At 41.9% G+C, this 23,780-nt stretch overlaps 1 protein-coding gene across 5 annotated transcripts in view; it reads right to left on the bottom strand.

Moving 5' to 3' along the window:
• The window catches only part of Scg5 (secretogranin V), a 62,860-nt gene that overhangs the window by 5,880 nt on the left and 33,200 nt on the right, over positions 1-23,780 (bottom strand). For 3 of the 5 annotated variants that reach the window (XM_029474248.1, XM_029474249.1, XM_029474250.1), the window contains exons 4-5: positions 23,114-23,226; positions 15,167-15,220 (exon numbers count right to left, since the gene is read on the bottom strand). In XM_029474248.1, coding sequence (XP_029330108.1) covers positions 15,167-15,220; positions 23,114-23,226 — 167 coding nt within the window. The other 2 variants (XM_021156475.3, XM_029474251.2) reach the window with 2 other exon arrangements.

Below are 23,780 nucleotides of genomic sequence, written 5' to 3'. Positions count from 1 at the left end.
AGAGACATTCGTTGTCATCAAAAGCACAGAGTTGTTCTCGATCTCCTTTGGGTGACAATCACACAACCACAAAGAAGCTCCCACTGTTCTCAGCCTGCTCTGGTTTCTACATTTTAGAGGGAACTCCCTGGATAGCTAAGCATTGTGGTTCTGGATCACAGCCCTCTAGGATAGCATCCATTGTTATGATTGCTGTGGGATCAGAGAACACACCCCTGTGCTCCTTGGCTCCCCATTCACCAGGAGCAATGGGACACGGTGTATGACCCATCACTATAAAACAGTTGGAAAGAGCATAGTGCTCCAAGATTTGGCATCTTTTCTCTCTGCCAACGGTTAGGTCTTTTCATCCATGGAATACCCTATTGTTTTTTAAAGAAAATATAGAACAGAGAAAATGGAGCTGGCTGGTCCAGCTAGAGCAGTGGACTGAACTGACCTGACAGCCGCTGGGAGTCTGAGGAGGCTGTAACAAGACCTTATCACCAATTAAGTGTTCTAGAACCTGGTTTAGGACTGTGCAACTATGCCCACACATGATGAAGAATGTAGATGCCCAGAAGTGATGCCAGGGCCCATACAACCTAAGGGAACCCTAGAGAATTAGACTCCTAACACCGGAGTGAACAGCTTAAACTAATACAGCTAGGATATCCTTGGTTCACAGGATAGTGCCTTGTGACAGTTACCGGATATCTGAGATTTATGTCTTAAACAAAATTGTTTTATAACAAGTGATGAATGAAACAGACTTCTGTACAGAAAACTGGGTTTTAAGTTCTGTCACCCTGGTACAATCTCTGTTTTATGAACATGAAAGTGTCTCTTCATTGCTAAAAATCCAGCCCCTTTCTAGATGTTGGAAAACTGTCGAATACAGAATACATAAGCTTTATATATATATTTGAACTAATGCCGTTTTTTTTAAAGTTTACTGAAGATGTTTTCCTGTTCAGACCTGTTTATTTAAGGGACCCTACATGAGATCCCTGGCAGCTTTTTTTACTTAGTATTCAAAAGGATCATAGTTTAAAGGTTCAACATGATATTGTCCACCAGAAAGACTATGGTTTTCCTTTTGAATTTCTAATTCTGATGTTTTAATAGCCTAGGAAAAATAGGACAATATTTTAAAATGTATGGAAACCAATATGAAAGGATAGAAATAACTTGTAAAATAAAAGTCTGAGTTTCCCAGAACCTAAAGAAGTAAATTTGGTGTCCTGCCATGCTGGCTGTTCGCCTCACTGAAAGCAGTGAGGTAATTTTTGTGAGAAGGTAATAGTGCCCTGTTACCTTGGCTTTCTGGGAGACTTAAGGATACAGTGTAGGGAGATTTTCAGCTTTCTTACCTATTAGTGATAAGGAAGAAAAATCATTTGAATAAAATAAAGGATAATCAGATAGGCTTTAGAAATGACTCAGTGGTTATGAGCACTGACTGCTCTTCCAGAGGACCCAGGTTCAATTCCCAGCACCCACATGGCAGCTCCCCACTGTCTGTAACTCAAAGACCTGACACCCTCACACAGGCGTCCATGAAGGCAAAACACCCATGTACATGACATAAAAATAAATAATCTTTTCCAATAATTAATTTTATTTTATGTGCATAGGTGTGAGAGTGTCAGACCCCTTGGAACTGGAGTCACAGAGAGTTGTGAACTGCCATGGTGGAACTGAACCCAGGTCCTTCGGAAAGTGATAGTGATCCTAACCACTGAGCCATCTCTCCAGCCTAAATACATTATTTAAAAAAAATGGATAGGTAGTATTTTTTTTTACCAGATCTTTTAAACACTCTTGTTTTAGAACAATGTCAAGGCTAAGATTCCTTGGGAATGGCTTTGATTGCAAATGCCTCTTGCTTTTCCAGCACTGAGGCTGGACTGAGTATCCAATTGTAATGCATTGTGGGAGAAGAGACTGTGACACCAATGTGCACCTTCTGAAGCAAATTTGCAAAGCTCAGGAGGTCTGAAGGAGGAGCTGACTGACTAGGAAGGCCTAGGTCTATAGGAGGAAGGTTAGAGGGAAGGCCAAGCACATTTTTTCAGATCTGGTTGGATTCTATAAGACCACGTGGTTGGATTTTATAAGACCACGTGTAGTTTTATAGGCTGTTCACAATGTACTGACATACCATATTCTATCTTCTCCTCTGGGCTCTTATCTTTGCCCATTCTCACATCATCTCTGTATGCAGTGTTTTCCCAAATCAACTCTATCAGAGTCAATGATAGAACTTAAAAGGAAAAAGAAAAAAGATCCTCAGAGCATTCTCTAGACTACCGAATCAGAATTTCCTGGGCCGAGGCCCAAGAATCTGTATTTTTACAAAGCTTTCCAAATGATGTTGATAAGCAGCCAGCTTCTGAGCATCGCTCATGTGGTGGAAAGAATTCGATTTGCACCTGGGCTCAACTACCAACTTCTTGAACAGCTTCTGACAAGTCAACTCCTGGGTCATCAGGAAAACAGCGAAGTGATGCCCAGTGACGCTTTGGACCATGAAAAGGCCCTGCATGTGGGATCTACCTCAACGTGACTTTAATTGGCTGAGTTAGTTAAAACTCTGCGGATGACCCAGAAGCCTCCCAGAGAGGTTTTTTTTTTCTCTTCCTAGAAAAAGGGTTTAGCTTCCTCTTCCATGTTTAATTCCTTACGAAACTTGGCTTCTCCCTTCATCAGTCACCAAGGACAAGCCCATATGTAGATGAGTCATGAGCCCATTACGCCATGTGTTCTAAAACCCTTTACTGCTAAAGAAACACTCAACAGTTAGTGCATATTGCTTCTCCATATCTCTTTCCAAATTGCTAGTACAATTTCCATTTCTGGGGAATTACATCGACATGTCTGGATCCAGCTCTTTTATCTTTGCATTTCCAACTGCTCTGTTTTCCTTCTTTCTTCCCATCAAATTCTCATATTTTGACATTTTTAAGACCAACTCTTCCTTGATCTTTTCCTTCCTGTAATACAATGCATCAAAAAGAGCCCGTTCTCCTCGGTGCACTTTCTCTCCAAACACAAAATACTCTGAAGTTCAAATTATCTTCCTCTGAGTGAGTTAACATCTCAAAAGACTTGTGGTTTTATCCATCATAAACAAGAGTGTTTTAAATGAACTCTGCTTCTCTTCTCACAAGAAACACAGAAAGACTGGGACAGAGTAAAATGAAATTGTAAAAAAAATAAATAAATAAAAAGAAAGAAAGATATGTATTAAAATAGTGGTGATAAAAATATTTATATTGTTACAATGTGAAATGTTTAAATTGTTTCATATATATATAATGGACCAGGAACAAAAAATACTTTGGCCTCTTAAAAAGTATGTTTGCTCTGATATGTGTTCACAGACTGTATCCAAAGTACCCCTTCTCTTAGGATAGATGGTGGATGGTGCCCTGCACACAAAGTCTCTAATCATATAAGAATGTTGCAGCCTTTGCTTGTGTGCCTACTGACCTGAGCATATTAACATAGTATTAGTGCTGATGGTATTGTCTATTAAACATACCACTTGCCAAAGTAGAAGAAATACTACGTTCACGCCTTCAGTCCCTTCCTTTCCTTAACAAAAAAATGCTGCAATGTGGTTTGAGTTGTGAATCTATTGAAGACATCTTTGATGAATCAACAGTCAAGACATAAGTAAAAAGTGATTCGGAAAATTCTTTGTGGCCTGTTGGTAGTGGGTAAAATAGAATATTTGGGCATCTCTTCATTTTCCATCTGGCTCTTTTTTTTTTTTCTTTTTTTTTTAAGATTTATTTATTTTTATTATATGTAAGTACACTGCAGCTGTCTTCAGACAATCCAGAAGAGGGCGCCAGACCTCGTTACAGATGGTTGTGAACCACCACGTGGTTCCTGGGATTTGAACCTCGGACCTTCGGAAGAGCAGTCGGGTGCTCTTACCCACTGAGCCATCTCACCAGCCCCCATCTGGCTCTTTTATGACCCCCTGTCAGTCCCTAAGTTCAACTGATATTACAAAAAAAATAATAATAATTACTTCCGGCCCTGGGTATTATTGGCAAGTTGCAAAAATAATTTGAGTTTTCTTGGACAACTGGCCCATCTCAATAGGATAGATTATTTCTCTCAAAAAATTAGATTATTACATCACTCAAAAAAAAAGCATCATTTAAGTTAAAAAGTTCCCAACATTTGGGATACTAAGTTAGCTAACTGCCCAATCTAAAAAGCAATCAAAATAAAGCCAAAGCATAATAAAAGATGGCAGGGACACACCTCCATGTGAACAGCCTTCATTAATGCATTTAAGGCAGGAAGGAGTGATCCCTATGTCAAAACTAATGACACAGCTTAAGCTTGACTTATGTCTATGCTACAATCGCTTATTTTCTTTAGAGGAAGCCTTCTTATTTTATCAGACAAGAAGACTGGAAAAAGTAATCTTTAAATTTCCAAAATCATACCTTTCTCCTTTAAGCTATTAAGTAAAGAGGATTAATGGCTAACCTGAGATCAGTACAACGGGGCAATGCACTGGCTCTTGACAGAATAGTCAAGCTACCAATAGTGTGGCTACCTCTACATGGAAAATATAAATGATAGTTGCCAGTCAGGAATCTGGATGCAAACCAGAGCAGCAAACAATATGCATCTCTACAATACTCTCTGAAGGAGGAGGGAGAAAATACTTTTCTGCAGTTCCTATGGCTGTTATCAGAAACCTTAGCTGCAGACAAGCTAGCATTCTGCTGTCCAGACAATGGTTTTGTGGTGTCCTGCATCCACCTTAATGTTATGGTCAGGGTAGTGACACCAGCCTCCACTTCCTGACCTGTAGATTCCAGCGATGCTAGTGACCTTGAAGTGACTTAGCCCGGCCACGGATCCCTGTCTCATGCTTCACAACATCTTCAAATAATTCTGCAAGCATCTAATGCCTCATAGTAAAGTCCTTTCATCCAGGGATATCCCAGAGTGAGAATGTGTTTCTTGCATGGAATTTACCTTCACATCAATTTCAAGAAGTATGTGTGGTCATGCCCATTTATTTTTCAGATGCAAGAAGATTCCATGAGCTGAAAGTTCTCCACTTCTAAGTTATACACGTTATAAATTATAATACTCATCATCAGTGTAGTTCTAATTACAATTTTTGTGTATCTAACTGCTTTGTTCACTTACAGTGATGTAAGATTCAGTACTAGTAAACCATTGGGCATCTTTATGCTCACCATGCTATGGGATCAGCTCTATGAGGTAAGGACCCCTATTTTACGCATTTTTGTAGAAGATTCTGCACTGGTTGGTTTTTAGTGTCAATTTGGCACAACTTAGAGCCACCTGGGAAGAAGAAACCTTGAATGAGGAAATGCTCAGATCAGATTAGACAGTGACCATGTCTGTGAGAGGTAGTTTTGATTGGTGATTGGCCCAGACCAGGGTAGGCAGCACCCTGGGCAAGTGGGCCTGGATTATACAAGAAGCCTAGCTGAGATGCTCAGGAAAGTAAAATCCATGGTTTTTCCTCTAGTTCCCACTCAGCTTTCCTCACTGATCCTCCATGACCTGGAAGCATAAGCCAAATAATCCCCTTTCTCTCCAGTTTGCTGTTGGTCATAGTGCAGCAGAAATCAAACTAGGACAACCTCCCTGTCCCAGAACAGGGCTCAGTGTAAAGGGCACCCAGAATATATCCTTGATAACGACTACTTAATGAATACGTAAAATGTTGTGGCAAGGAAAGTAACAACAAAAGATGAAGATCCACAGTGGAATCCAATGCTTGCTCAGAACGGCTATCATGAAGAGCAGGATTGTTACCCTACTCACAATACACTGGTGCTCAGCTATCCTTCAAATGCAACAAATGGAGGAGTGTAGATGGACTTCTGCACTTCTAGCTTAGATGTGTTATCATAGGACAGTGACTTTGGAAAAAAAGACCTTTGCATCTGTTGGGCCACTCCCAGAAAAGCCTGAGAATCTTAAAGGTCATAGCACCCCTATATCTTTGGGTGTGTGTGTGTTCCTGTGTATAAAGATGCACATGTGAATACAACTGTGTGAACACATACATGTGTGCATGTGTGGTGTATACATGTATATGTGTTCATATGTGTGTGTACATGTGTGCTGGTATGTGTGAGGCTGAAGGTTGTTGTCTTTCTCTACCCCTCATTTTCTGAGGCAGGGGCTCTCAATGGTCCCAGATCTTACTGATTGGCTAAAGTGGCTAGAAAATAAGGGTCAGGGATTAAAGTGGCACTTGTCTAGCCTGGGGTTACAGAGTCTCCCAACATCTGCTTTTCCATCGGAGCTGAGAACCTGAACTCATCTCTCTAATCCAGACCTCAGTTTTCATTTGTTTGTTTGGTTTGGTCCTGGTTTTAAGACAAGAGTCACCTACTGACCAATTCCTCTCAGCTGGCTGGCCCACAAGCCCCAGGGAACTGTATATATTCACCTTTATGGTCCTGGAATTGCAAGCACGTCACCGTTCTTGGCCTTTTAACCATGGCCTTGGGAATTAAACCTATGGTTTTATGCTTCTGTGCAAGCATTTTATCCACTGAGCGATGGAGCCCATCCTTCTTTATACATATGCTAAGATGAGGAAAGTTTTAGAAGTTTTTTCAAAACGTTCCTTAACATTCATTCATTTGGCACCCAGGTATGTTTTCGGAAGGCTCTCTGGAAGATCTCAGGCTTAAAAGGAAGGACAAGACAGAGTCAATGGCCTCAGGGAGCTCTAACTGTTGACTGAGGCAAATGAGGGAGTGCTTCACAGCAGAGAGTACTGGGTGCTCAGAGTTTAAGGCACTAGTGAAAATGTAGAGATTTTTAACATATTATTATGCAGAAAAGGATGCTGACAGAGAAAAGACAAAAATGGCTTGAACACTGATCTACAAGTGAGACAATGATTTTTAAAACCCCATGATCTCAAGAAAATCCTCCCCTTCTTCTCATAGACCAGATTTCCCAGCTTCCCAGACTCTCCACCCTATTGGTTTAGGACACACACCCTTGTTCCTCTCATAATTTTGCACATGCATTGCCCTGTTTTTTTTTTTAATCATTGTAAGAAATACTTGAAGAAATAAGTTATAAAGAGAAAAGATTCACTGTTTAGACACTTTACCCATTGACTGGTTATACCCATTGCCTTGCTGTGAGCAGCATGTCATGATGGGAGTGTGTGGCAGAGCGTGACCAAGAAGCAAAAGAGAGGGGATGGAGAGTTTCCTTGAGGGCATATCCTCAATGATTTGAAACTTTCCCATGAGTACTTTTAAAGAGGCCTTTGCCTATTAAAGACTGAGTCACTTCCCAGTAACACTACACACAGGAACTGAGCTTTTAACATATGCATTTGCCTAAACCATCAGAAGCATTCTGCTCTCTTTTCTGATGTATATCCTGTGAGCAGGCTACCACTCTCCTCCTAGTCAACCTGCTTCTCTGTCTCTTTTGTTTTTTGTGATTGGGTCTCATTCTGTAGCCCAGATTGACCTTATGGGATTACAGATGTAAGTCACCATGCCAAGCTAAACTTCCCTTCCTCTGAGACTTTTTCATACTTCACAGATATTTTTTTTTCATCCCTGACTTCTACATCTGATCAGCCTCTACACTGTGAGTGTCTGTGTCTTGTGTGGCACAGTCTCAACTCATGAAACACTTGGGTGAATCATATCACCTTACAGAGAAGTCACAGTTACTATCAATGTAACAAACTGGGTATCCAATGAGATCTTTTTTCTACTGCCAGCGTCTTCTATGTTTGGAGCAGTGTGTTGCCTTATGCAGCTGAGACAAAAACACTATGAGGCAAAGTCATGGGCTCTCCTCAATTGTATAAATGTATATTTAAAAATCCTACTGTCCTGGGATACAGTGTATAACATGCCTGTCTTTATTTTTTAAGATTAATTTATCTGTATTTTATGTGTATGCATGCCTGATCACACCGCATCCTATAACCTAAATCCATATTCGGGGATCCATTACTAATCAGTTAGAATCACAAGAAGAAGGGGCTGGGTTGGTGAGCTGGGATAAGATTGGGCAGGGTATGATGGAAACTCCCATTCTGATCATACAACATTCTATATAGAAGGGAAGGGGGCGGATGGAGAGATGGCTCAGCGGTTAAGAGCACTGACTGCTCTTCTGAAGGTCCTGAGTTCAAATCCCAGCAACCACATGGTGGCTCACAACCATCCGTAACAAGATCTGGTGCCTTCTTCTGGAGTGTCTGAAGACAGCTACAGTGTATTTACATATAATAAAAAAATAAGTCTTTAAAAAAAAAAAAAGAAGAAGTAGGGAAAGGCTCAATGTCTGGAGTCTTATAATCACATCACTATTACAAAAGTAACACAACCAAGTTGACCTTCTGAGACCTCAGAATAGCATCTGTGCTAGGCAGCCCTCTCCAGTGCTGCTGTCAGGAGTCAGTGGGAGGAAAGCCGACCCACTGGATGGAGCAGCAGTTCCTCATGAAGTAGCAGCAACCCATAGGAACGTTCCCTGCACTCAGTGGTTGAAATGCATCCTGGTTCTTTTTTATATCTTTAATAATTTTTCAAGCATATAATTGGCTTAGTGGTAGACACCTCAAAATTTCCTCCCTGAGAATGAAAGTAAGCCATTCAGACTCCTGTCTAAGTAGTCGCTGCTGCATTCCTCACATCTTTTACTAGAGTTCCCCCCCCCAGATGTACACTACATGTGGACAGTATTCTCTATGCTGCTGTATGAAGAGATCCCAGAAACAGTGCTTATCAATAAACCCATGTCCACGACTCTCCTTCCTCTTACTTGGCTGCACAATCTCACCAGCCTCCCTGCCATCCAAGTCACGGGGTTAATGATGAACCATGCCACTCCATACTCACCTCCTGTCCGTCAACACTTACCTTTCTCCTGGGAGGACTGTTTCCAGAACTCACCATCTTATTAGAATTTGTTGATTACCCACCTCCTGCACTCTCTCTCTCCCAGTTCCCCCCACCCCACCTTTTCTGGCTTCGTGGTCCCTGTGTGCTCCTGGCACCTTAGTGACTTGTTTTGTGTTGTGTAGCAGATGCCTGGAGATACCCGTTCCTCAGATCCTAAGCCAGCGCTAGCTGAGCTCAGTAGCACATGTAGGCTTATTGAAGGAGTACAGTTCTTGTTCCAGGGTGGTCAGGAGATGTGGGGTGTCTGGTCATGCTGCAACTTGTGTGGCAGTCATGGTGGGATGGAACATTACTCTAGTTTTCCAAGATCATATCACCTCCAGATAGCTTCCCAAAGCTAATAAAACCTTAGTTCCCTGGTAGAAATGCTTCAAGCTCAGAATTGATCCTTTTAGGAATACTAGGTATTCTGGAATATTCAGTATTGTAGTGGCAATTATATTTTGAATACTTATTTCTTGAAGACTCAGCCTAATGAATCATGGGGCAGGAGTTAAGAGTAGTCTCAGTGACAATACATACAACAGATAACATTGAACAATTCTCTACTTCCCCCCACCCCAGTAGCAATCACAGAGGAAATTCTTTTCTAGAGTTGCCCCATTGTATCATCCTCTGGGGCTGGGGCTTCATGAGCCCTCATGCTGTGTAATTACATCCAGGGGCCTCCAGTGGGCTGGTACTACTGGAGTCAGAGTTCAGCCAGGGCAATGCTAACAATTCCTGCACCATATGCTTCACTTCTACCTACTGTGCCAAGCATGTTCTTCTTTTGTTCCCCAAATGTCCTTGGGCTGACTACAACCACCTTCCTGACTTCAAAGATCCTTGGCTGTAGCACTATGGAAAGACTGATGGGTGGTAATGACCCTGCTTAGCCAAGGAAAACCAATGAATGCCTCTGCTGTAGATGTGGTCCAGGCCCCACCTGGAAGAGGACATCCCTTTCAAGTCTATTAGTCTACTGTAGTCCTCTCTAAGTTTCCTTCCTCTTCTATAAAAATCTCTTTTCCTCCCAGACACTTTTGTCCCTCCCCTCTACCCAACTCACCCCATCCCCAAACAAATTTTCTCCCCATAGAGCCCAGTGGCACATTCTTCTACAATGGCCAAGGGAAATAATCTACATTAATTCTTCATATCTCTATGCATAAAGATTTCTACCTTATTTGCTACATTTCCAGACCAGTGCTTACCATAAGTTGGTCTTACTGCTGAACCTCACCTCTGTTGCTAGTGTAGAAACATTTCAAGCATATTCAAGCAGAGAGGTAGAAGCACAGGAAGTCCTCGTCTCCATGGGACCCAGCTTCAACATCTATCAATCCGACTAATCAGATGCATTGAAATCCCAAGGTCCCTCCCTATCCCTTCCCACTACTATTAATGGATTGTTTTAAAGCAAATCTAAATACCACCTGCACAAAGTTCATCCGACATTTCTAAGACACAAGAGCTCTTTCAAAGATTGCCATAAAACTTTGCAGCAACTAAATTGCACCAAATGTTCAGCCACTACTCACACTTGTCAGATTGAATATATATGTATATATATACACACACACACACACACACACACACACACACACACACATATATATATATATATCTTGAATCAGAAAACAAAGAAAAACCTACACATATTTTATTTGGTTCATATTTCTCGTAAGTCCTTTAAAATTTTTAGCATTTCACACACACACACACACACACACACACACACACACACACACACACACCTGGGAGGGGTTGTTTCCGTTCTGGGTTTTGATGATTATTCCCATCATGTGTTGAATATTCTTAGTTCTAACATATGTGAAATGAGATCACACCTTCCCCATTGACTTCATAGTATTAGCACTAAAATGAGATACTTCTGCAAGCCACCTAGCTCTATTAAGCAAAGAAATTGATTTTATACTGTTATATAAAAAGAAAAAACTTCCCAAGCCAATGCTCGCACATACATTTATTAAGAAGCAGCAGAGTGAAATGTGTCAGCCCCTCTGCTTGAGTACAAACTTCTTTATTGGTGTGTAACAAGGCCCAAGGGCTAGATACACTACATAATCAAAATCAAATGCTAGCTTTTTACAGACTTGGCCCAAACAGCATAACCCAAAACTGCAAGAAATCTGAGTATTTCATATCCGTGTTTTTATTATACTTGACATATACATTTTAATTGTAATGTTTCTTGCAGATCCACATCAAAAAAATCCCCCAAAGAGAAGGAGCTTTTATTCTAATGTAGCAGAAAGCACAGGCATTGGTATGGAGGCAAGGACAGCTGCTTTTCATCCATAAATATGTAAAATGCATGCTGTCACTCACAGGCTCTATGAACATGCACATAAGCATTGGATGGGTTTCTACATACTGTCTTCTCTTTATTCTGCTTCCTTCTCCTCTTCTGAGAAGTGGGGGACAGATTTCTTTGCCACAACATTGTCCAACCTCTTTCCTTGTAGATAGGGATTGACACTCTGGGGGGGGGGGGGGGAAGATATATGTTTTGGCATTACATGAGAACCTCAGATTCAGAGCCTTTAGATAAGTGAATGAGAATTGTTTTCTGGCTGTTGGGTTAACAGGAAAATAACACAGCAACTTACACTTACCACCCACCTACCAAGTGATGGCTCCAGTGAGCTGGTTAGTCTCTCAGTGCCCTGTAGTGCAGTACACAGTCTCACTGACAGATGTTACTAATACTGTCTTCCATATAACTGTAGTGTTCTTGATCAAATGCAATGTAATCTTTTATTGTTATATTTAACTTAAAAGTTTGGGGTGAGCTGGAAATGACTCTTACTATTAACCTAGTCACCAAGTCTCACGTGAAAACAAAAATGATTTTTCTATGGTGGGAGTGAGCATTATTCTTACAGAAAGCAATTTCAAAAAAAAAAAGACAAACTGAACCAGGTAGGAATTAGTATTCTAAGACTGGCTGTTAGGTCATCCCATGGCCACGACTCTTCTCTGCAAGAATTCTGTTGAACTGTTCATTAACAGCTCCAGCGATCAATTCCAACTGTCCCTCATTGTATCCCAAAAGGTGAGATAAAATACAAAGCCATCCAGAAATGGCCTTTGTGTTTTATTCAGCCCTTCATATTATGGAATCTCGTTCATCTGTTGATGTTCTGAATGAGTCAAAGAGTTTCCATTCCTTCTCTAATAATATCAATTTTTTTGAGGTTTGGATTTGAACTGGTAACCAGAGCTTTGCACCATAATCTTTGTTAAGCAGGAAACATTTTGAACATTTTTGGAAGGTATTTGTTTATTGAAGTTGCCTTCCAGCAATGGAACAGAAATATAAAAAATAGGCTGAGGTTGCAAAGGAGGGGCAATCCTATCGCAGTGCTAAGTGCCCACAAGCAAATAGACACAGTTCTCACGTGGGCCTGGCCTGCGTGACTCTTTAAAAGGTGATCAGCACATGTTCCAAAAGGCAGGGAATGGAGCACAAGAACCCTTGTCAATGTTCTTCACATCCTGGTGTATGAACATGTGACTCAGGAAGCACCCCAGCCACTCTGCGAAGGTAACTCACAAATGAGGTAAAGACTACAAAGTAAACAGTGTCTACATATTTGGAAAGATGCATGTCACAAAAAGATATTCCTCCTCAAATTATTCAAAATAGTACTCTTTTATAACTTGTCAATTAGTGTCGTGTGGCCTATCCTAACAACCTCTGAGTAGGCAGACTTAGAGAAAATATGTTTGGAGCCGGAGAAATGGCTCAGAGATTCCCAAGTTCCCTTCCCAGCAACCACATGGTAGCTTATAACCGTCTATAATGAGATCTGGTGCCCTCTTCTGGCATGTAGGCAGAATACTGTACATATAATAAACAACTTTTAAAAAAAAATAAGAAAAAGTTTTATAACAGTATTAATTTCTTAAAATTCTCACACGTTAAAAGAGAATATGAGATATTCATATTTGTCAACTTGGAACTATAGCTGATAAACTGTCTAAGATAACGAGTGGCTTTTAGATAGTATCAAGATACCAGCTACAGAGTTAAAATATCCTCAAAATCGCTTAATTGATCTTTTATATGTGAAGCAACCAGGAACTCAAATGACCTGGAATGACTATAAAAGCCACAGAAAATGACCTGGGGTTTTGGCTGCAACTTTAGGGATCTGTCCCCTTGCTAAGAAACTTCCATGTTGCAAGACAGGCTGTCTAGTCCCAGAACATTTCAAAGGTTGTGAGAAAAGGGGAAGAGGGAGACACCAGAGTCAAACCTCTTTTGTTTTGGATTGATGTTCAATTATGAATTAAGTGCTTTGTTTCAAGTGTGTTCCAAAGAACCCACAATACTTATCTATGTATAGTCATTATTGGGTAAGTTACATGTGGTCATTATTCATCTGACAACTGGAAGGACAGCTTAGGATGGACCCTTGCTTGCTTTCCTCTTCAAATCCTCAGTAGATGGTGAGCTTCATCAGAGTAATCCTTAATTCTTCAAATACCTGAACTATGATTTCTTTATATTGATTCATGCTCCAGAGAAGGTGGCTAAGGTCTTCAATCAAGAAGGGAACAGCAGCCGAGGTGCGGGGCTGTGAAAGGTTAAGTTCCGTTTGCCCATCAGTCTAGAGCAGCCCAGGGCTAAAGGAATGAGAATGGGCTTTGTAGATATCTGAGAAGTGATACCCCAGGGTCACAGGGGCCCTTCTTCCCTTAAATTTTAAGCCTTGTCTATGTGGAAGAAGTGGCTATAAAAGTAAAAATCCTTTATGACATACACCTTTGCCAGAATTTTGAATTTTGGTAATTACTAGTCTCATGGAAATGTGACCTAAAGTCAACCTAAGTTCCTCAGAGTCCTGGCAGAAGGCATGGTAAACCAGCAAGTAGTGACAATTAAAGCTGCATGCTAAGTTATTCATCTGGGGTCAGTCATTGGTCTTATTTGGAAATGGCCTTGTTGTACCATTGGGAGATATTCAAGCCATCTTCCTGGTAAATTATGTGTATTCTGAGCTCCTAGAATAGAATTTCTTGATGTTCTCTCAAGAACGCATTACACCCTTCCTGTCACCATCTGCCATTGGAGGCTGTAATCACCAAGAAAAACCCTAATAACCCCGTCCATTCTCCCAAAGAAGATCTGCTTCCAGATGGAACAGCTTTCTGCTTCTTGCATAGGAAATCGCCTGTGGATCTGTGTTTGTCAAGCAACCCAGGGGCCTTATGATTAATACCAAAGCCAGGAACCCCACACTTAAAACATTTGCTGATTGTACTTGGCCAAGCTCTTCAGATGGGCCAAAACTGTCACTAATTAGATTCCCAATTTTTTTCCAAGATCCAGGTACTTGCTATTCCAAAGAAATTGCCAGTGACCTTGTGTTGGTTTGTATATTTTAACTAAAACAGTTACTATGGCAGTACTTTACTATGCAATAGCAAAGTTTTTACCCCTCCTGCTTGGTCGGATAGAGGAATGTACCAGTAGATTAGCAGGGTGGGTATTGATCACCGTTAAGCCCGAGGTCTATAAACATGCACTGGAAACCCAAAGTAATCTTGACATTCAGATTTAGACCAGGCAACACTATATAAGTAGCAGCAAAATGCACAATGCAGAGGCCAAAGATTCATCTTGGACAATCCTCCAATGAGAGCTAACTGAGGCTGTACCAGACAAGGCAGTCAGCAAGTGAGATAAGGCAAATGCATGCTACTCTAGCTTGGCTGGGATAATATAAAACAAAAACATGTAGAAGAAATTCAAAATTATGGCCTGTAGTATACACTTTCACACTTCCTGGTTGCTGTCTTGTGATCTGCATAATGGATACAGATGTGTGAGCCATTTCCTCCACTGGCTTACAGAATACTTGAGGAAAGTCGTGCCCGAGTAGCTTCCCTGCACACTCCTCCCCTGCGTGGATAGGAGTCTCTTCTACCTATTGAAATTGCTCTTCATGGAAGCTGGCCAGAAAGGAAGTAATGAGTGTTGCATGATTTCCATGGACCACTCCTAAAGCCCAGGGAGGAGACCAGCCCAGAAACCAAGGGTATATATTCTGGGTGTGGCCCTTGCCATACACCACTTCTGTTCTATTCTTTGCAATTGCATCAGAAAAAAATTCTGCTGCTTCCCCAAAACCAAATGTTTCAGTTGCCCCTCTCAGAAACACTAAACATCCCAGAAACACCCAGGTCCCCATGTGACTTACCCTCCGCTTCCGCCTCTGTCCTCCCTTCATTTTCTCATAAAGGAGTTTCTTGTTCTAGAGCAGAGAGAAAAGAAAACACAAATGTAGAAGTATGGATTGAATTTGGTAACTGTCTATTTTAAAGCAGCACTTGGTGTGTCCTCTGGTTATTTGCATACACATATTTTGGAAACAAAGCTAGATGAAAGGAATGTCGTGTCAGAATGATAGACCACAAGAGAAAAGCTGGTGACTGCATTGCTTTTCACAAAGTCCTCTGCACTGCCTCGGGGCACACAGTGCCACCAACAATCTCATAAACAGAGAGAGATGGCATGCTAAAATACCAGGGTGCGGGAAACCCGGCTCCTCACTTTGAACGGCCTTTGTTTAAAATAAATAACGTTATCTCAGTATCTAATTCCCTTTTTATGAACTACACACATGACTGTTCTCTGGATCAGTGTCTGACCATTACCAACAATCCTCAGTGTAAATAAATGAGACGTTGACTTCTGCAGCCATCCCTCCCGTGGCTCAAGTTAGTGGCCCCGTCAAGCCAATCACAGAACCATTTGGTCTATAACATTTTTAATAGAGTGAACCTTTTAAAAACTGCCAAAAAAACTTCTTGGCAGAAAGGAAAGTTATGTTGTGTGTGTTGGGGTGGGGGTGTGGAGATGCTGTTCTGTTAGCACAGTTTGTATAAGTGTTTCCACATACAGCTGTGTCTCAAACACACAGTGGATTTAAATGAGCTCGAGAATATCAGACACATGCTCAACACATTTCTCTCCGGTTGAGATTATAAAAGACAGAACACTTAACCTGAATGTAAAACCAAAGAAAGAGGTTTGGGTGTTTTGCTTGTGTTGTTTTATTTGATTTTTCTAATCACAAGGAAACTAGTGTACAGAAGACAATTCATCTTGCTACAATACCCTAACGCTAACTTCTAGAGCTGACAGAGTTCTGGTGAGGAGCAAGTTTATACAACATTTGTATCCTCTGAGCTGTCTGGTTATTAACAAATATTTAAATGGTAGATTTGAAAGTGAAAATGACAAATGCCAAGAATGAGCTTCGTGGTTTTCTTGTTCATTAAAACCTACCACCTGCAATTTACAAAGAATAGCTCTGCCCAACCTCAAATTTCCAGGGGCAGGGTGGTGCCAGGAGAAGCATGCCCATTGCCAGAGACACCAGTATTGGCCAGAGCCCCTATCTCTGGCTCACTTCCGGGGATGGCTCAAGTAACTCTCAGGAGGGAGAAAAGGCAAGCCTCATGGCCGTTCCCTTGAGGAATGAGAATATTGTAGTTGCTCTCAACCTCAGTGTCTGACTGTAAACAATTCTAATGCACACAGAATGTTCTGGGTGCTCAGGCCAGAGTCGGGAAAGAGGTTGGGGTTAAGAGGGCGAGGATGGTGACTACTCATACCCATCAGTGTCTCCAGCTGTCTGGACTGGAGGGAGGGCAGAGGGTCTAGCAAGCTGGTGCAGTGAGAGCCCATTGCTCATCAGACTTGGCACCGCTCCAGCATGCTGCAAATGGGATGAAGGCAGTAGCATCTCCAATCCCCTTTAGAGCTTCTTGGGGAAAATTATAACCAGAAGTATACAAGGGTCTAGAAATCTTCCTCTCAAAGAGGGTTCCTGCTTTCCTGGAGAGCAGAGGTCAGGACCAACGTGTCCATGCCCGCACCCCTGAACATGCCTGGGTCTTCTCCATCAGCTCTGTATCAGTGTGGGTTTTGGTAGCGGGGGTTGGGGTGTGAAGGGGGAAAAAGGTACACAAAATGAATTAAAATAAATCAGCTACCTCTTCTGACATTCATTTGTTAGTTCCTTGGGGAGGAGTGGCCTAATTTCTAGAAAAGCAACTGGTTTAAGTTCACTAAAGGGTTTTCCACTGGGCCATCAAGATTTTGGATGACCAGTCCCATTCCTAAAGGACCCTGGGAGATTGACATCTTCGTGGAGAACTGTCTGATCATAGGTCTAGGCTATAGGAAGTAAAAAAATTAATGGTGCCAACTATCTGATTGAGCCAGAAAGTAAGGATATATTCAACTAAGTGCTAGAGTTATATCCAAAGGAAGGAAATGCCAGCTTGAAGAAATTCCTACTGGCCAAATGCAGGACATGTTAAACATCAAAATTAGTAACAATGAATCTATAGAGGTACCAAATAAATGAGCATGTTTACAAACAGGAAAGGAAGTAGTGGAGGCTCTGCCCGGGGTGGGGGTGGGGGTGGGGATAGGATGCAGATGGGAAAGAAGAAAGCAAGAAGCTCACCATTCTGCAACTACTGTGGTTATAATTGAGTCTGGCAATTACCGTCAATGAATGCAAAATGCATTGGCTAACAGCCTCATGGAGATCAGGATATTTACAGTCTCAAAGTAGCTTCCCATAGGTTAATTTCAAATGGAAATGATAGTTTTATACCAGAGAAACATAGGCACCACTTTACTAAAGAGAATGAAACTACCACTAACAGGTAACAGACTGACACCATGTTCCCCATGATGCAAAGTGCTAAGGATACCCATAAATAGCATGATTATGAAGAAGTTATGATTGTTAAAAAGCTGATCTCATACTAACAGAGAAAAAAACAGTGACTCCCAGAGCTGGGGATGGTGAAGGAGATGGAGAAAGCATAGTGACAATACAGGTCACACACAGTTAAGAAGGAATGAGTGTCATTGCGCTTTACCACAGCTGAATAACCGTTTTAATAAGCTGTGTGTTTTAGAACAGTGGCGAGTACTCTGAATACTTCTTCTTCTCTCTCTCTCTCTCTCTCTCTCTCTCTCTCTCTCTCTCTCTCTCTCTTTTGGTTTTTTGAGACAGTGTTTCTCTGTGTAGTCCTGGCTGTCTTGGAACTCACTTTGTAGACCAGGCTGGCCTCGAACTCAGAAATCTGCCTGCCTCTGCCTCCCAAGTGCTGGGATTAAAGGCATGCACCACCACCGCCAGGCGTTTGAATATTTCAACATGAAGAAAAGAACTAAGGAGCTGGAGAGATGGCTCAGTAGTTAAGAGCATGGGCTGCTCTTCCAGAAGACCCACATTCCAGTCACCAGCACCCATATGGCAGCTCCCAACTATCTCTAACTCCAGTCCAGGGAACCCAGTGCTCTCTTCTGGCCTGTGTGCATACTGCACTTACACGAAACACAGACACACATGGGGACATAGCACCCATCTGCATAAAGTTAAATAACAATGTTTTAAAAAGAAATGAATACAGTATGAGGTTATGAATATGCCACTGACCCAGATCTGAACATCACACATGCGTAGGTACATGCGTTGACATGTATAAACATGCCACATTCTACTCCATAAATTTGTACAATTAGTATGTGTCAAGTAAAAGAAGACATAAAATACATAGCTCAAGTCTAGTGATATAGAAACCAAGACAAAGCAGAATTGGAGAGTACTCCAATATTCAAACGTGGCATGGCCATGTAAGATAAACAAAGTCAGAGAGGGACTGACCACACTCCTGCCTCCCATGGCTCAGCTCAGGCTTTGATCAACTATTGATGAAAGCTGTACAAGGTTCTGGGAAAGGAGGAACATTTGGGTTTTGACACACTGAGAACGTGCATTAAGGGTAAAGGCTGGCATCAGCCTTTGGCCATAGGCCTTGAGGATTGTAGGTGAATGTGAGGAGGCTTATATCAGCCTTCAGTCATAGACCTTCAGGACTCTAGTTAGTTATATACACTGTGTTGAAAGCAATCAGTCCTAAGATAGAACTCCATAGGCTACATATGAGGGATGAGACATAAAGAATGTGTGTGTGTGTGTGTGTGTGTGTGTGTGTGTGTGTGTGTGTGTGTGTGTGAAGATGGAGCTCAGTTCCTAGCTCTGTCAATCACAAGCTCTGTGTTGCTGAGCAGGCTCCCCAGAGCCCTGCCCTGCATTTTTTCCTTTATACAATGAGAGTGATGAGGGTGGGCAGCCTGGGTAAAATGATTGAAGTAAAATATTAGCACAGTATCTGACTGTAGCGAGCGCTATAAATATTAGAATTTCTTATTATATAACAAGTATTGGTGCCTTCCCGTTACCCGCCACAGGGCCCAGCGGTCATATGGTGTATATTTAATAAACGTGTCTTGGTTCAGTAACAAGGAAAGAGCTGTGCAGGAAATAAGACAGACACACTGATATTTGTAATGTGGAAATCATTGCTAAAGTTGCAACTCAGCTCCAGATAATATAAAAAACAGGGAGGCAGTGCTGTCAAGGAAGCAGGGGGACTTGTGTGCCATTTATTTGAGAGATGACTGTTTTGCAAGTTGAAAGGATAGTTGAGTTGCAGACACGCTTGAGACTATCCTTCTATATAAACACTCAGGCTGCTTTGTGGATCCCGGGCTTAAAAAAGCAATAGACACTCAGTTAACACTTACATGCGAAGATCAAGCAAACATGGTTTTATTGCTGGGTGGTAATGAGAAAATAAATAAGGAAACTGAAGTTTAAACAAACACATCATTAGAGCTGATAAGAGGCTAAATGTCATTCCTTTGCCATTGATATGTGATAGCACTTTTTATTCTTGGTCTTAAATTCTAGTCTTCAGCTCTGATGTGGACAATGAATCTGGGTGATTGGGAGAAACCCAAGGAGTGTTCTGAGAAGGGAGAGGGAAAGGAGAGGGAAGTGTCCTAAAGTGGGTGTGTGTGGGATTTGCTGAGAGAGTGAGCTTTTGAAGAAGAGGATATAGCACTGTGCACCTTTAATCCCAGCACCCGTGAGGCAGAGGCAATGGGAGCTTTGTGAGTTGAGATTAAGGCTAGCTTGGTCTACAGAATGAGTTCCAGGACAGCCAGGACTATGTAGATAGGCCCTGCCCACAAACAAACAAACACCAAACAAAACAACAAAATGCTGAGAAAAGAAGCTAGCACCTCGTCCACCCCATTACAACCCCAGATGGGCTCTCTCACACTCAGATTTCCTCCTTTTCTTTTCCTCTTGTTCCCAGGTCCAGCCTCCACTTAGCTGTGTCCATCCCCTAAGTCTTCAGTACTGATTCTCCACAGTGCCTCATCTTCCTGTGTGGTTAAGTCACAATCAGGCCCACTGGCCTCACATCTTCCTCTGCCTTTGGCTTCCATCTTTCGTAGCACTGGGACCCAGTCTTCACTGTACCGCCAGAATGGGCATTGTATCTGTGGAAATTGGGGGCTTATTATATCTTCATGCTTTTCTTCTTCTTCTTCTTCTTCTTCTTCTTCTTCTTCTTCTTCTTCTTCTTCTTCTTCTTCTTCTTCTTCTTCTTCTTCTTCTTCTTCTTCTTTTGGTTTTTCGAGACAGGGTTTCTCTGTATAGTCCTGGTTGTCCTGGAACTCACTTTGTAGACCAGGCTGGCCTCGAACTCAGAAATCTGCCTGCCTCTGCCTCCCGAGTACTGGAATTAAAGGTGTGTGCCACCATGCCCGGCTATCTTCATGCTTTTCATTTCATGCTTTTTGACTATAAAACTGTCAAAAGCCCAGAGCCACTTGATGAGTCCTGGAGACCATTCACCTAGCACAGTATCTAAAATAAAGCGGGCTCATAATCTGTTTGCTCCCTTCTGAACTTGGTCCTTGCTACTGCTTAGCAATACCTTACCCATCTACTGTGAGTCTTTCCCCAGCACTCATCTTACTTATCTGCTCTTTCCTTTTCTTCCTTTCTCCTTTAAGCTGGCACATAAGTGTATAATGCATCTCTTCTCTCATTTTAGAATCCCTCATAGGAAGAATATATATAAACATTTACATAGATTATATCTCTCTGTCCCTCTCTGTCTCTATCTCTCTGTCTCTGTCTCTCTCTGTCTCTGTCTGTGTCTGTCTCTGTCTATGTCTGTCTCTGTCTCTCTGTCTCTCTGTCTCTCTGTCTCTCTCTCAGGCTATGTCTATAGTATATAACCATTCTAGTTGTATTACTTCCTTTGAAATGGCACTCATTCTTATCTTCATCACTATACATAGGATCAGCATAAGTGTAATTACTTTATTTCTTTCTCCATTTTCTTTCTGTCTTCAGTCTCCTCTCTATTTACCTCTTACTATCTCATTGGGATACATTTTATAGGAGATTTTCATAACACTCAAGATTTTTTTTCTGTTTATGTTTCAAACTCTGTGAGTGCCGGGCGGTGGTGGTGCATACCTTTAATCCCAGCACTTGGAAGGCAGAGGCAAGTGGATTTCTGAGTTCGAGGCCAGCCTGGTCTACAGAGTGAGTTCCAGGACAACCAGGGCTATACAGAGAAACCCTATCTCTAAAAAAAGCAAAAATAAAAAATAAAAAATAACTCTGTGAGTAGAAGGCTTGAAAATAGTTTGACAAAACAACTCTCCCTAACAGGACTATATGTGTGGGGGAGGAGAGGGCAAGTGAAAAAGAGAGAGGGAGGGAGGGGGAGGGGAGGGGAGGGGGAGGGGGAGGGGAGGGGGGAGAGTGATACAAATTGGAGATGAAATGTTAACTCAAGTGCGTTTCTTTCCTGCCTTAATTTGGAAATGCATTTTGAGGGCAGAGGGATCTGAACTGACTTAATGTAATGTGAAGAAAGATGCTAGAAAAAATGAAAGTGGTCATCTAGGATAAATTTCTTTCTTCAAAGCAATGCATAAGAAGGGGAAGGTATAGCTTCATGGCTTCAGTGTAACACAATTACCAAGGCTGCAGTTAGCACTAACCTAGAAAGGACTGGCGAGGCCTGAGGGGCTTAGGTTACCTGGACTGTCTTTGCAGGGAACACTCCCCGTTCATTCCTCCCACAGATGCATTGACATCTGCTCTCATATGTGAATTAACACTGCTCAGCGTTTCCCTGTTTTTTTCTCACATGACTTCATCATTGGATTACATAGGCCCGACCACAGGCACCTAGACACATTCCCATTCAATTGTAATCTTCCTTGGCTCATTGTTCCAGCCTGTTGGGATCTTCTTGAATCCCAACTCTGTCATCCAGAGCTCTCCCTTCCAACTTTGTGTCATCCACTGAGAATCTGAGAAGTGTGTGATCTGTACTTTTATTACAAACATTGATACACATGTGAAATGGGGTAGCATTCAGACATGCAGGGTTCCCTGTACCATCTCCCTCCCCTCCTGACACAGATTCTTTAACAAGATGTCTTTTGGTGGTATTCTGTTGACTTGGCCGTGTGTCTTCACCTCTTCCAATTGGAGATCATAAAAGATCTTGTCAAATACTTAGATGAAATCCAAGTGCGCCATGCCTCCTTCATTCCCCTCATTAAGCTGGCACACATAATGCTGGCAATGGAATAACATGAGCAGATCGACAAAACTTGTTTTTAGCACACCAGTGCCAAGTGGCCATGATTTCTCTTTCCAAGTGCTTATAAAACAACACCCTTCATTGACAGCTACTCATAGTTGCATGCGACCAACAGCAAGCTCACTGCCACACATCTGGAGATCGTCCCTCTTTCCACAAAGAAGACTTATGTGTGTCTCTTTACAAGTCTGGATGTCTTTATTTCCTTGATTCTGCAAAGATAATATATGGATCATCCATCTCCCATAGTCTAGAGATCAACTTTACAAATTTCTCAGTATCTTTTCTTTTGAAAAGCTCTTTCCCTTTTCATGGAGTTGAGTGGCATGAAGCACTAGTGAGGCATGAGAATGGTATGATTCGGTCTGAGGAATAGAGCAGAAGAGAAGCCTCTAGAGAGTGTATGGTCTAGATGTGCTGGATCTTTCGATGGGATCAGTATACTGCTGTATAGACCTACGAGTGTGATCTGGAATGATAATTGCATAGTGTTTCCCTCACCGGAGATTTCTGAGGAATCAACTCCTAAACAACTTTTCTTCCTTCCTTCCCTCCATGCATGGTCTCCAGCATTACTGTTCCCACGAGATCTGAGTGAAAACTCTACCATCCACTGTAAATTGACTTACCCACTTGCCCAAACCTGGGTAGTCATGTTCTGGATCAAAAAGGTGTTGGTCTAACTGGAATTCTCGGCTGAACTCTGCAGTGTCGGGGGCGTTTTCTAGACATCCATCATCAGCTGTAGACAGAGGATTTTGAGAAATGGTCAAAGCATCTGTTGTTACTCTAAATGTTAATTTATTAAAACATCTATACATAGAAGGGGCAGAGTCTGTTCATATCAGATACTCTAAGTCACATTCCCTCTGGGATTCAATCCCCCTGGTAGATGGGACTACTCCTACTAGCAAAGACCTGTTGGGTGCTCTCCAAACCCACTTCCCTTTTCTCCTTGGCACATAGCAAGGCTAATTTTCCGGCCTTTCTTTGCAATAATGTGGAGTCATATGCCTGAGCCAATATAACGCAGACAGGAGTTATATATTCCACTTCCAGGCCTATCCCCAAAAGTTTTTTATTATGGTCCACTTCCCCAACTCTATTCCATCTGCCAGTATGCACGCTGCCAGCCAGGGCAACTGGGGGCATCAAGATTCAAGACACCAGAATTCTCCACCTCTGTCATTGCCTCACCTCCCTGTGATCGGACTGCATAGAAATAAAAATCAAGTATCTAGTGTGAAGAACCACGAGAACCGTGGTTCTCAACCTGTGGGCCACACAGACATTTAC

The sequence above is a fragment of the Mus caroli genome, unplaced genomic scaffold (genome assembly GCF_978045245.1).
Source record: "Mus caroli unplaced genomic scaffold, Mus_caroli_1 scaffold_2, whole genome shotgun sequence".
NCBI lineage: Eukaryota > Metazoa > Chordata > Mammalia > Rodentia > Muridae > Mus > Mus caroli.
The sequence above is the reverse complement of the archived record's forward strand: the minus strand, read 5'-3'. Positions and strand labels throughout refer to the sequence as shown.